We start from the raw sequence: 14,981 nt of genomic DNA on the forward strand, positions 1-14,981 counted from the left end.
TCTCAACACTGCGCCACCGGCGGAAGTTGGTCCATTACCACCGCGGTGGTAAAAATCTGCCACCGTCACAGCCCTATTCACATGAACATAACACCCTCGCTTTATCAAATTTAGTAATAATTAAATATCTTGCCTTCTCTAAAGATGAAACAAGCGCCTACTGGATGAATGAGACACTGACGAGGAGGCCACCACACCCCTAAAATAATTAGCCACAAGCGTCTCTCATACAACCACGATTGTGTTCATGATTTGTTCAGCTTCTAACCAAGTCCTCTAGGACAAAGACAAAACCACCCACTGCAGGCACCGTGGCATCATGAAACACCCAGACCCCAGAGAAAAATCCTCTCAAGCTGTGACTCATCCAGAAGATGTAAGTGTGGCGAGGGGGGCGTGGTTTAGCGGGGTCTGCAGCGGGAGAGAGCGGTCGGAGACCAGCGGTGAGTAAGTAGGGCAAGTGCATAATGACATTCACCTGCTTCTCATTACAGTTATGGCTGATTTCTGGGGACACTGTGGAGTTGTGGGTGAGTTTTGGTCTGCTTCAGGCCTGGTTCTGGCATTCTTTAGGCAAGCAGCTTAAGGGCCATTCGAGGGGAGTGGGCCGTGGAGGTATGTGGGCCACAACAACAGCCTAAATTCAACCAGATAAGGCCCACAACCAATTTGCTATCTGGGATGTATTACACTTATATGTACAATCAAAAATAACAGAGCATTATAAGTTCTTTTTGATGTTATCAGGAAAATTTGTAAAAAGTGATGGCACCGGCAGCTGTCGACCCCAGGAGGTTAAAGATTAAGTGAACGTTTGAATTGAATGTCATTTGGGCAATATTAAACAAGGGTTGATCTGCTGGAAAGTGTAACAACACTCGGCCACTGGCGCCCTCTGCAGACAATCGTTATAATGCATAAAGTACATAAAATGATTGTTTATATTTTAAAGGCTTAAGTCTTTGCTTAGGTCTATTTTTTATTACCACACACGCAAAATCTGGTTACTCAATTAATTTGACTAGTGTGCCTGGAAATAAAGCCCCGATTTGATAAAGTGCTTTGATAAAGATCAATTATAGACAGTTAATCACTCACATTTCACTCATGGTTTGCTTTTTGCAAAATGAATGTATTTGCCAGATACTCCTGTATCATGAAGTGATAGAAAGGAATAATTTTCATTGTTGTGGCTATTTATTATTTTTCCTCATTTATTTGGTGACGTCAGTGATTTTGTCACGAGTTGTGTGTAAATAGTACATGGTGGAGGAAATAATACTAAAATAATTAGTCAATGCGTTCCCCCGAGAAAGCCTGCAAACATCTGAAATGGTTTGCGATCGAATGTAAAGTTTCTTGGGGAAACATTTGCAAGAGAACAAAAAACATTCACTTATAATTTTCCCTCCCACCTAGTATTTTTCCTCCGTAAAATAGAGATAAAGAGATGCATGACCGAAGAAACCGACCTGTTTGTTCCTCAGTATCTTCATGTTTGACTCTGAATGTTTCTTCAATCTTCATGTCTTCACTCTCCTCTTTAATAAACTCCATCTTTATAATAGTGTGTCTCTCAGTCGCTTCAGCAGCAGTTTTTCTGTGTTTAAGATCAGAATAATTAACAGAAAGATAATAAACCCAAACTAGATCTCTGGGGTGTCTCAATCAGCTCCCTAGTTCAGTAGTCAGCACACTATTTAAGATCAGAATAATTAACAGAAAGATAATAAACCCAATCTAGATCTCTGGGGTGTCTCAATCAGCTCCCTAGTTCAGTAGTCAGCACACTAGTAAGGGAGTCAGTCAGAGTGAGAGTTAATGCAGTTATTACCTAAACAGCGTGTTTCTGATGAACTGCTTCACTAGATAGGGAGCGAAATCAGAGGCATCTTTTTGTGTGACTCATGAGTGGATGCGCTTTACTCACACAACAACAACAACAACAACAACAAACTGTCCATTAACGTTATTAGAAACATTATAACGTTACATTCAAAAATAATTAATCAATGTATAGGTACTCTATCAAACTTTATGAACGGGTTGTACTGATTTAAACGCTTTAAAAGATGAAAAACACAAACCTTTTTCTTCAGCAGAATCGCGCAGCGCCGCCTTATGACGTCACGCCGCCTCGCCAAAATAAAAGTCCTGTTCAGACATTCACATCCAGAAAACACGTTCAAATGATCAGATAAAGGGTTGTTTCAAAGCATAAATCACAGATTCCCAAAGCTATTAATACCACTGTGCATTTTTCACAAGGTTGGCTTATTTCAAAATATAATAATATAGATGTACTCAAGTATCTTGATCTTCATATTACAAAGGATAGTAAAGAACTGTTGAATATTTCAAACTTATTAAGAATTTGTTGTTAAAAATTAAGTTTGTGGTTGCAGAAAGATCTACTAACTAAAATTGAATCATTATCATGGTGTATATATAAATCTTATTTCATCTCAGTTTCTCCACAGAATATATAAGAGCAATAATTAAAATAAATTTACGTTTAGTCATTTAATCAAAGCAACTTACAAATGAGAACAATAGAAGCAATCAGACCAACAAGAGAGCAAAAGGTGCTGTGACGAGGCTCAGTTAGTCTACACGGTACACATAGCAAGGGTTATTTATTTATTTATTTTATATAAATTATTTAGAAAAAAACAAATCAAATCTCTCCTGCTTTCTATAGGGTTTTTTAAAAGATGGGTTCCAAATTAACTCTGGTGCGGTTCGAATGAAATATGACTGCAACACAGACCAAATACTTCTTAACTAACCAAAAGCAGGAAGTAATGACAAGATGCAACGCTATGCGATTTGACGACGCGGTGTAACCAAAACAAAATGAGCAGAGGGCAAACGTGGAGCAACGATGAGGTAACGTGCCTTTTATGAGCTCCTTGTGAGTTTGCAGGTGGTGAAAAAGCAATCAGACCAACAAGAGAGCAAAAGGTGCTGTGACGAGGCTCGGTTAGTCTACATGGTACACATAGCAAGGGTTATTTATTTATTTATTTTATATAAATCTCTCCTGCTTTCTATAGGGTTTTTTAAAAGATGGGTTCCAAATTAACTCTGGTGCGGTTCGAATGAAATATGACTGCAACACAGACCAAATACTTCTTAACTAACCAAAAGCAGGAAGTAATGACAAGATGCAACGCTATGCGATTTGACGACGCGGTGTAACCAAAACAAAATGAGCAGAGGGCAAACGTGGAGCAACGATGAGGTAACGTGCCTTTTATGAGCTCCTTGTGAGTTTGCAGGTGGTGAAAATAAAATTATATGTACACGCAAGACTGCAGTGTAAGAGTTGTCAATTTCACATAGCTAATATTTTCTGGTGTGAACTCTGGGTGTATTCTCTCCTGTGTGAATTCTCAAGTGAGTCTTAAGGTTTCCGTTTTGTGAGAAGCTCTTTCCACACTGATGATATGTGAACGGCTTCTTTCCAGTGTGACTGTTCATGTGACACTTAAGGTTTACTTCTGTTGTGAAGCTCTTTCCACACTGATCACATGAGAACAGCTTCTCTCCAGTGTGACTGCTCATTCAGTTCTTGACTCTCATCTTTCAGCACCATTAGATCTAATTAAAAAAAGACAAATTAAGCCGAGTTTAATGGCACAAAGCAACAAACATCCATGTTAGATCTGATACACACTGAAAGATTTCTCATCTCATAATTTGTAATCTCAGAATCTCTTCTTCGTATTGTTAACTGTTCCCTTTTTTAGAACATATAAAAAAAATTAAAAAAAGTGGTGTAGTCCATGAAAGCTAGGAGTTATTAAATACCTTATCACTTGACCCAGGAGACCTGCTTTATTATAGACCAGGGTTCCTCAAATCCAGCCCTGAAAGGCCAGTGCCCTGCAAATTTTAGTTCCACACCTGGACAAACTAATCAAGGTCTTCAGAGTTACTAGAAAATTGCAGGTAAGTGAGTTTGATCAGGGTTTGAACTAAACTCTGCAGGACAGTGGCCCTCCAGGGCTGGATTTGAGGAACTCTGTTATAGACCCATCCCAAATTTGTCATTCCTGCCTAAACTATTAGAAAAATAACGTCCTCTCACCATGCTCAGTTTGGCAGAAAACAGTTAGGATTTAAGCCTCAATGCAGCACTTTAAACATTACTTACACGAGTTACATCTTTCTTCTTGTGGTATTAGACCTTTCATCAACATAGACCACAACATTCTCTTGAATAGCTTGAGAATTATGTTGGTGTTTGTGGACGAGAATTATCTTGGTTTAGGTCCTGTCGGATTGCTACCATTGGAGAGGTGTCTCATCAAACACAAGTATGGTGTGCCACAGGGCTCAGTATTAGGTCCTCTGCTTTTCTCATTGTTTATGCTTCCACTGAGGGACATTATCATTAGATTTCACAGATGTGACAATGATACTAATGTATATATTTCCCTCAACCCGAAAAACTTCACAACTCTCTAAGTTAGACTGTTATTAAAGTGTTTACAATCTTGCATGATTCAGATCATCCACTTCATCAATACTTCATCATTTCTGTAGAGTTGGACATTTCAATAAGGATTAAATGAGTGAGTTCAGCTTTGAGAATGAAAACTAACCTGTTTGTTTCTCAGTATCTTCATGTTTGACTCTGAATGCTTCTTCAGTCTTCATGTCTTCACTCTCCTCTTTAATAAACGCCATCTTTATAATAGTGCGTCTCTCAGTCGCTTCAGCAGGAGTTTTTCTGTGTTTAAGATCAGAATAATTAACAGAAAGATAATAAATCTAATCTAAATCTCTGAGTGCGTCACAATCAGCTCCCTAGTTCAGTAGTCAGCACACTAGTAAGGGAGTCAGTCAGAGTGAGAGTTAATTACCTTAAAATAATAAATAAATAAATTAAATTAATATAATAATAGAAAGCGAAGTATACAGAATCTTAATACTTTGTTTTTATTTATATTTGGCATTTAAAACTTAGATTATATTTAATGGCGATTCAGTTGCGATTGGTTTTTAAGTTGACATTAATAATGTTTGTTTGTTCTCTTTACATTTCAATAAATAAATAAATGTATGTTTGTCCATCAATAATTGCCAATGACCAAACAGTGTGTTTATGATGAACTGCTTCACAACATAAGGAGCAAAATGAGATGCATTTTCTGTTACTCATGTTCACACACAAAAACTAGAAACATTATAACGTTACATTCATTAATCATTAGCACAGTTCTGAACAGACTGCATTGATTTAAACACTTTAAATGATTAAAAATCACAAACCTTTCTTCAGAAGAATCACAGATGCAGGAATGTGGCGCAGACTTATGACATCATGTCGCCACACCAAAATAAAAGTCCTGTTCATGCATCAAAATAATAGTAATTCACAAACAGTCAAAACATTCAAATGATCAGATAATGGATTAATGTAAAGGATAAATCACAGATTTCCAAAGCTATTAATACCACTGAGATTTTTTCAAAAGCTACTAGGTTATATTTAAATGTAAGCAAATGTGGAGTGATCGCAATTATAACACCAACTACAGAGCATTTGTGATATTCTCAATCATGAATAAAGTCAAGTATATGATCTTCATATTACAAAGGACTGGATTCAAACTCATTAAGAATTTGTAAAAAAAAAAAAATACATTTGTGGTTGCAGAGAGATCTACTATTTAATTTATTAACTAAAACAGAATCCTTATCATGATGTATGTATCCATCTTATTCCATCTCAGTCTCTGCACAGAATGAAAGGGCAAATTAAAATGTTGACTGTATGAGGAAAAACAAAGTGCATTATATTCAAAGGGTTGTGACTGTAAAGGATTATTGATGATGGGTTTAAAGACTTAGTTTAACTGATTTTGACTGTCTGAATGAAAAAGTGCTTGTAGTACGTCAGAAATAGAATGGGGCATCAGTTTGACCCTGGGAATCCAATCTAAATAGCATTGTTTCATTTGACATTGACAGGTGTGGCATATCAAGATGCTGATTAGACAGCATGATTATTGCACAGGAAGGCCATGTATGTGCACAATACATTTCTAATTTAAATATGCTAGTGTATTTAAACAACATATATGCAAACATTCTGTATGCTAATATAGGATTTTCAGATGAATTTTGAACAGCTTGAATTTCAAATAAGTCTACACGGTATGCATTAAAACCTGGATCACGTGAATTAAGGATGACGTTTTTTTCTCTTTAAATATGTTCTGTGAACTTTTTAATAGTTCTAATAAATTTTCATTCGAATAAAATACATTTAATGAGAGCCTGATGAAAGCTAAATATCAGTCTTTTACATAAATTAGGTGTTAACGTTTTACAGATATTACTGTTGTTAAAAGGACAGCTAACTCCAATATCATCATTTACTCAACCTAATGTCACTCCAAACTTGTATGACTTTTTCTGTGGAACATGAGATCATATGAGATTTTTTTTTAAACTTTCTTTCATTCAGTAGAAGTCAAGAGTAACCAGCATTCTTCAAAATATATTCTTTAGTGTTTCACAGAAGTCAGTCAGTGATACCAGTTTGGAATGACATGAGAGTTGGTAAATGAAGACAGAATTTAATAGCAGTAAATTTACTTTACAGTGTTCTATAGCTCAAAATCAGTGCTTTACTGTCAAGTGCATTTCTATGCGACAAACAATATGTTTGTTAACTGCATTTGCAGTAAATGCAATAACATCTATCACTATTTGTTTCTGTCCTATTTACATTTACATTTAGAAATTTAGCAGACGCTTTTATCCAAAGCGACTTACAAATGAGGACAATAAAAGCAGTCAAAACTAACAAAAGAGCAACAATATATAAGTTGAGATTTTTTTTTAAACTTTCTTTCATTCAGTAGAAGTCAAGAGTAACCAGCATTCTTCAAAATATATTCTTTAGTGTTTCACAGAAGTCAGTCAGTGATACCAGTTTGGAATGACATGAGAGTTGGTAAATGAAGACAGAATTTAATAGCAGTAAATGTACTTTACAGTGTCCTATAGCTCAAAATCAGTGCTTTACTGTCAAGTGCATTTCTATGTGACAAACAATATGTTTGTTAACTGCATTTGCAGTAAATGAAATAACATCTATCACTATTTGTTTCTGTCCTATTTACATTTACATTTAGAAATTTAGCAGACGCTTTTATCCAAAGCGACTTACAAATGAGGACAATAAAAGCAGTCAAAACTAACAAAAGAGCAACAATATATAAGTAGTCTCAGTCAGCAAGGTATATATATATATATTTATATATTCTAAAAGAACATGAGCCTTTTTTATTTGCCCCGAAACCCACACAGAGTAGGTGGCCCTTGGGAGGGATTCCAACAACACGCAACTCTCTTCGGGGGACCCAACGCCGCCGGCGGCGAGGCCCCAAACCGAACAAGGCACACTGCAAACTCCCAGGTCCACGGGCAGACCGAACCGCCACATCAATACGTGCAAAAAGCTTTTTGATTGGAGTCTTACAATCAAAAATAGGTTTTTAATCATCGGCGATTCCAATCTGGCCAGAACTTCCACCTTTAACATACCGGATCTGCAAATTGACAGCTTTCCGGGGGCGAAATTCGTGATAAAGGAGATTCAGAGGGTCCAGAGCGCGACAAAGTCTGGTTCACCAGAGACGGAACTCTTTATACCTGTGGTCAATTTTTCCCGTGCACTCCCCATCGAGGAACAGATGCATTTGGAGCATCTCAATTCTCCACCACATCAATACGTGCAAAAAGCTTTTTGACTGGAGTCTTACAATCAAAAAGAGGTTTTTAATCATCAGCGATTCCAATCTGGCCAGAACTCCCACCTTTAACATACCGGATCTGCAAATTGACAGGTTTCCGGGGGCGAAATTCGTGATAAAGGAGATTCAGAGGGTCCAGCGTGCGGCAACGTCTCGTTCACCAGAGACGGAACTCTTTATACCTGTGGTCAATTTTTCCCGTGCACTCCCCATCGAGGAACAGATGCATTTGGAGCATCTCAATTCTTTCATTCAGAAGAACACACATTATATTCCCCCTTTACCATCGGCTCAGTTTATAGTTGAGAACGATCATATCCATTGGAAGTCGGCTACTGCAAGGGCGATGTTAGAGCATTGGGCCCGACAGTTAAACTTAATTCGGTTCTTTTCAAAGGTCTCTCATTCATTCCAGCTCCCCACGGGTTTAAAACAAAGACAAAATTATTATTGAAGAATTTACAATCGTATAACCGTAGACTAAAGTTAGAAACATATTTTGAAGGTAAAAAACAGCAAAAAGAAAGTGCCTTTCACCCCACGGTTCAGATTGGACACCAGCCCTGTCCAGCCTACCCAACCAAATAACTCTGATCATCAGGGATGATTACTACGCTTACCACCACTTCAACTGGGGCCAAACTTATCAGTGGGTGAAAAGAAATCAATAAATGAACTGAAAAGAAACAGAGACTTCATTAATAAACCCCCTGATAAGGGGAACGCGGTCGTGATCATGAACAGGGACCAGTATGTGTGGGAGGGACTGAGGCAATTAGCAGTAACTCAACATTATCGTCCCTTAGAGGAACCCATGTACCCCCAAACGATGGTTGAAGTTAAACCAATTTTAGATGAGATGTGTGAGAATGGCATTATAAATGGTAGACCGAAAAAATATCTCCTAGGGACAGAAACTCTAGGAGATTTTATCTACTGCCTCAAATCCACAAAGATCCGAAGGATTGGAGCCTGCACTTTTCAGATTCCTCGGGGGGAGCCCATCGTGTCCGACTGCAGTAGAGGAACTTATTACATAGCAGAACATATCGAACATTTCTTAATCCCATTTCACAAAAGCACCCGAGCTACATTAGAGACACCTATGATTTTATTGAGAAAGTGAGCGGTCTTTAAGATTCCTCCTGAGGCCTTCTTATTTACAGTCGACATTGACAGCCTTTCCTAATTTCCTGATGCTAAAAGACCCGACAAATACACTTTGACATTACTGGAGATTAATCTGGCAAAAAATGACTTTGCAAATGAGAGCACTTCGATGGGCAAAACACAGCTTTCACCCCAAACACACATTCTGAAACATTATTATAAGGTTCCATAGAATCTGTTCTGAACAATCTCAATTTATTGCTGCCATGAGAACTCTTTTTCACAGTGTGGGGTGTTCCAGATCCTTTTTGAGGAAGATCCTGAAGTCTTTCTTAGAGCCTTTCTTAGATTAGACTCCATGAACCCTTGAGGATTGAATGAAACATAATTTTGATAAGTCATGCTCAGGTTGTCCCTTTCTTCAGGAGAATCAAAAAGATTATCGGGTTTAAAATAACTGATTAGATTTGTTTAAAAGATGTTAATATTTGTTTAGCGGAAAAACAAGTGTTCACGGGTTATTACCATGGAAGCATGTGACAACATATTATTTTTCTTCTCATTATACTCCTTTTATAAACACGATATGGAAGTTAAATAGACAGATTAGGATTTTCATTTAGTTTAAAATGAAAAAGACCATGATTTCAAGTTTAACTGAAAAACTGACTGTTGTCCTCTTTTTAGACTGACTTTTGATTGACAAATCTTTATTATAATATAATATTTTGCAACTTCTAGTGTATTCTTAACCTTGGGCCTCATTCTTGAATCAATAAAGTCTCAAGCACCAAAAGCAGCCCATACTAATAAATTACTTGCGCCTCAGAGCGAGCAGACGAAACGTAATGAATGCGGTCATTGCTTTCGGAGGTGGATGCTGCTGTTTGGGAACGCAGTCGTGTAAGACATTTCTGCGAGGCAATTATACTGAAATACTTTGATGACAGACTTTGCTCGGGCATTTCCGAATGACCATAACAACGTTTCGGATGCTGTGAATGAGATCGGTCCGCTGGTTAGTCAGGTTTTGCCGTCCCATAGCGCAAAGTCACATGACTTTTTTTGATGCGCTTGGAGGAATTTATTCGCAAAATGCGTTTCCATCTCCCATTATTCGCATCAACCCTTTTTCGCACAAGACAAAAATCCACCTCAAGCGAGCATAAAAACTTTTTTGCTAATTAAGGCATTTTTATTCTAAATTCAGTGTTTCCATCTCTCGATTCAGATGTGATACCTCAAACTGCGCATAAATAGACAGATCGTCACAACAGCGTCAGCTCACACACCAGTAACGGTACATTCATACGGCGCGTCGACGTCGACGCTTGACGGAGTGCGTTTCTGAAGCTTGGTGCTGACGCGACCGTCGTAGTGACAACAGCCAATCGTTTTCTGGTATTGCATAACCGCGATTGGCTAGTGTCTGCACCAGGGTATTTGCATAAGGCGATCTGATTGGCTGACGCCTGCGTTGGCGCTTGAAACGTTTTCAACTTCTGCCGCAAGCAACGGACCTGACGCGACGGACCCACGATTCATTTCGGCAACGCTTGACGTCACTCCATTCAAAGTAAACGAGAGGCGTTGATGCAGACGCCCCGTGTGAATGGGGTGTAACACTCTTCCGTTCGGGAGAGAGAAGGAAAAAAGAAAGTGAAAATAATTCAGAGGAGCGTATGAAACAGCACTGAATGCATATAAACAAGAAAATCTTTTAACCTTGTTAAAAGACCTAAAAACAGTTTTAACCTTGTTACATTAGTAGACTGTTAGGTTAGGGTTAGTAGTTATTTATAGTCGGCGGAATATCTAAAGTGGATTATCGAAATAAAGTGTCACCCCCTTTAGCCATTATCAAACGTTTTTGTGTAGTGATTTACATATTATATTTTTGCTGTTTACCATCTATTAAGTAAACCGAACAGTATGAATCATTATGTTAAAAATTACGTTATAAAGACAATTTGACCCCCTGTTCTCAAGTGAAAAGTATATCCACAATAATTATTGATTATTTATGGCACTTATTGAGTGATGTTCAAGTTCCTTCACCAGAATAAGCCAGTAATTATGGCTGAGTTGCCAGTAATACAGTACTACTAAAGACAATTTCTGGTGTGTAAATGCTTAACTACTGCATTATTATGGACCCCTAAAATAAAGTGTTCCCAGTAATTGCTTTGAGTTTTGTTAGCAACCAAAAAACTACTTATGTCCACAACACTGTCTGGTACTATAAGTGTGGAATCAATACAATACATTACAATGTTAAATCTATATATGTCAGTATTTAGAGGAAGTGTTTACTAACCATGAATAATGATCATGTACCTCTTTCTTGGTCCTCCACTGAACTGCGTCTCGGGCATGAGGCCCTTTAAAACTTCTTTCATTTCTGCGTTTTCATAAAGGATTTCTTCAGAACTGAAACCTGTTAAACCGAAACCATTTCAGAAAACCCACACACAACATATCTGATATTACAGGTAGAAAGAGACAAACAACACTGAAAGATACAGAAAGCAGAGACAGACAGCACTGAAATATAAGGGATCGATAGACAGAAACACTGTCTGCAGTGGTTTCTCTGAGCTCGGAGCACCCAGGGATGGGCAGTATTTCAGATACATGCACACACAACACTGCAACACAATATTTAGGTTGAAGTGTTCTGGAACAGTCTTGTAAATACAACTTAACCACTGATTTCTAGTCGTGTTCATGTATTTGAAAAATATAAAAAAAAATTGTAAAAAAATATATTTACATATTTTTTACAAATACATTTTTTTGCCATTTTTTTGTATATTTTTTAAAATATATTTTGAAAAAAATATATTTCAAAAGCATTTTAAAAATATATTTTGCCCTCCATATATTTCAGTCAAGGAAAATACATTCACATGTAACATGTAACAATCCCCTCTTCACTGCCACTGTAATGGACAACAATCACAGCTATATTTTAAAGGGGTGGTCCACCACATATGAACATTAATCAGCGCACACATCAAGTAATGGCATGCTTGCTTGACGTATGAGAACCAGTGGGGTTCATTCTTGGGTGTTACGCATCATGCTTGAGCTTCTGTGAAAACCAGTGAAGATTGTTCTTGCACATCAAGTATGGTTGAGCTTCTGTTTATGTTCGCTGTTTCTGTTATGTCCACAGGAGGGACGCCACCCCATAGTCTCGTCCCGTCATGGCCGCCACTCCAGAGCCTCTCCACAAGATGGCTGTCCAGTCCGGAACCTCTTCACAAGGGGGGCCCAAGGTGTTTGAGACTAGTTTCCAGTTTGGCGGACCCACCTCTATTTTCAGTGCTTTTTTTTTTTGCCATTTTTTTGTATATTTTTTAAAATATATTTTGAAAAAAATATATTTCAAAAGCATTTTAAAAATATATTTTGCCCTCCATATATTTCAGTCAAGGAAAATACATTCACATGTAACATGTAACAATCCCCTCTTCACTGCCACTGTAATGGACAACAATCACAGCTATATTTTAAAGGGGTGGTCCACCACATATGAACATTAATCAGCGCACACATCAGTAATGGCATGCTTGCTTGACATATCAGAACCAGTGGGGTTCATTCTTGGGTGTTACTCATCATGCTTGAGCTTCTGTGAAAACCAGTGAAGATTGTTCTTGCACATCAAGTATGATTGAGCTTCTGTTTATGTTCGCTGTTTCTGTTATGTCCACAGGAGGGACGCCACCCCATAGTCTCGTCCCGTCATGGCCGCCACTCCAGAGCCTCTCCACAAGATGGCTGTCCAGTCCGGAACCTCTTCACAAGGGGGGCCCAAGGTGTTTGAGACTAGTTTCCAGTTTGGCGGACCCACCTCTATTTTCAGTGCTTTTTTTTTTATTCACCCATCACAGAAATGCAAAACATATCTGTATGAACAGACCTAAGTCCTCAGCAAACAGTACTTACATATTAATGCAATACACAAAAGCGACACTGTCAAACAGTGCACAAAATAAACATGGGCCCAAGGTGTTTGAGACTAGTTTCCAGTTTGGCGGACCCACCTCTATTTTCAGTGCTTTTTTTTTATTCAGCCCATCACAGAAATGCAAAACATATCTGTATGAACAGACCTAAGTCCTCAGCAAACAGTACTTACATATTCAGCATCACTTGAACACAAACAAATAATACCGTATTTACGTACATAAATAAAATTAAAGTCAACAAAGTGCTCTGTAGCCAGAAGGAGAGGTAGGATTTCTGTGAAAGTAAAATTAAATGTGAACAGATTTTGATAAATACAGTAGAAGTGTAAGCACAAACATATACAGTAGATAAGTACACACACCCATACATATAGACACATACATTATTAGTACCGTACTTACTTTCCAAGTATTTCATTTTTCATCCTCATTCTATTTTTTTTAGATTCATGTTCTCGTCCCTCAGCTGAGCAGGAAATTCCATGTTATTCCCTTGAAGTCATACTAGTAGGGTTCCGTTGAGAGTTTTGTCTGTATTGCGTTGCTGGCCTGTCAGGATGAACCTGAAGCCAAGGCTTTGGGGTTGCTTCAGACATTTCTTCATTATTTCTTGAAGACAGCAACCCGTGGTTCTGCAAGGCATTGGCCATAAATTGCAAGTTAAATCTACCATGTAAAGTCAGCAAAGAAACGGTGTGATCCTCTGAAAAAGCTAAAGTGGAGTGGATGAAAATGATGAAAGCGTCTGCGGATGGCAGGATGATGACAACGGACGACGTTGACTCAGTGAGTTACGACTGGGTAGGCAAGCCCAGTAAAGTCTTCCCCAGACTACACCTCAGGGGAATCTGTACTCAATACAAAAGTAAGAGCCTCCAGAGGATGGTGGGGCATCGTAATGGAGTCGTTGTGCGCGTGAGATCAGTTGCACCGCTCATGAGCTCCGTCCACTGCAGTTTACATCGAGAAGCACTAGCTACCAAGAAGATGCCCACAGATCTCAGATGTGTTAAAATAGTCAATTTCATAAAGACTAGGCCCCTCCAGTCACGTTTGTTTCGACTTCTCTGTGAAGAAATGGGAAGTGATCATGTTCAGCTTCTTTTACACACTGAGGTACGATGGCTTTCACGAGGCAGGGTGCTTACTCGTCTCTTCGGATTACGCAACGAAGCACGGATTTTTTTATCCGATTCAAAATTTCCCCTTTCGGACCGCCTCAGTGATTTTTAAATCATTTAAAATTAACGTTTTCTCAAAAATCTTTGATGGATTCATACTTATGCGCAAAACTCCGCATTTGAACAGTCAATACATATACAGTACAGTACAATACGATACAGGAGAGAACCAATCAGCTGCCATGTGACAATGATGTCGCCAGGTCAGATTGAGCTAGACCTATCGGACTGCGCCATCTAGAGTTTCATGCCAGAACTCTGTATTTTTTTTAAAGATTCAGAACAGTATGTGTCAAATCTAGATTTCTAACTTCTAGATGGCAATGAAAATCATTAAAAATGAATGAATACAAATGTGGGGTTTGATGAGTTTGTGTGCATGTGGACATTAGAGAGAGGGTTTACAAGTGTGTGTTTGTGTTTTAATCTGACACAGAGACACTGAGGAATAAACCCTAAACCCAGCATAGAGGGGTTCAGTGAATGTGGTGTTAAATGTGTGTAAGTGTGTGAGTGTGTGTGTGTCAGAGATGCTGTAGAAGGACAGGGTGCCAGCCGACACATCCACACACACTCCTACTCTCTTAGTGGAAGAACGGTCGGCAGGTAAATCAGTGTAATTATTATTGTGTCGGACAGCAAATCCTTCATCAGAGCACCACAGACTCCAGGATTTGTCACTGAATCCAAACCAACAGTCATCGATGCATCCTTTCCTGCTGATTCCTTTATATGCCACTGATATTTCAGCATGCCCAATCCATTCAGCCTCCCAGTAACAGCGTCCAGTCAGATTCTCTACACACAGAACCTGAGGAATATCATCAAATCTCTCTGGATGATCAGGATACGGCTGTTCCTCTAACACACGTGTCATCTTCCTGTTCTCATCAGACAGGACGAGACGAATGTTTGCTGTGTTTGGATCCAGGGTGAGA

The 14,981-nt window shown here is 38.5% G+C and overlaps 1 protein-coding gene and 1 pseudogene across 5 annotated transcripts in view; both read right to left on the bottom strand.

Moving 5' to 3' along the window:
* The window catches only part of LOC107718993 (gastrula zinc finger protein XlCGF57.1-like), a 193,691-nt gene that overhangs the window by 18,826 nt on the left and 159,884 nt on the right, over positions 1–14,981 (bottom strand). Inside the window, exons 1-2 of one of the 5 annotated variants that reach the window (XR_001637479.1) lie at positions 5,281–5,314; positions 1,536–1,600 (exon numbers count right to left, since the gene is read on the bottom strand). Coding sequence is in view for 1 of the 5 variants with exons in the window: in XM_016526285.1 (XP_016381771.1) it covers positions 1,473–1,557 (85 nt within the window). In the remaining 4 variants the exon portion in view is untranslated. Of the gene's footprint in view, positions 1–1,472; positions 1,601–2,087; positions 2,155–4,673; positions 4,709–5,280; positions 5,315–6,424; positions 6,432–14,981 lie in introns of those variants that run through there. The other 4 variants (XR_001637480.1, XR_001637481.1, XM_016526285.1 and 1 more) reach the window with 4 other exon arrangements.
* Positions 14,268–14,981, bottom strand: part of LOC107719033 (NACHT, LRR and PYD domains-containing protein 12-like) — a 63,654-nt pseudogene continuing 62,940 nt past the window's right edge.

Source organism: Sinocyclocheilus rhinocerous, unplaced genomic scaffold, assembly GCF_001515625.1.
Source record: "Sinocyclocheilus rhinocerous isolate Xijiao unplaced genomic scaffold, SAMN03320098_v1.1 scaffold673, whole genome shotgun sequence".
Classification (NCBI taxonomy): Eukaryota; Metazoa; Chordata; class Actinopteri; order Cypriniformes; family Cyprinidae; genus Sinocyclocheilus; species Sinocyclocheilus rhinocerous.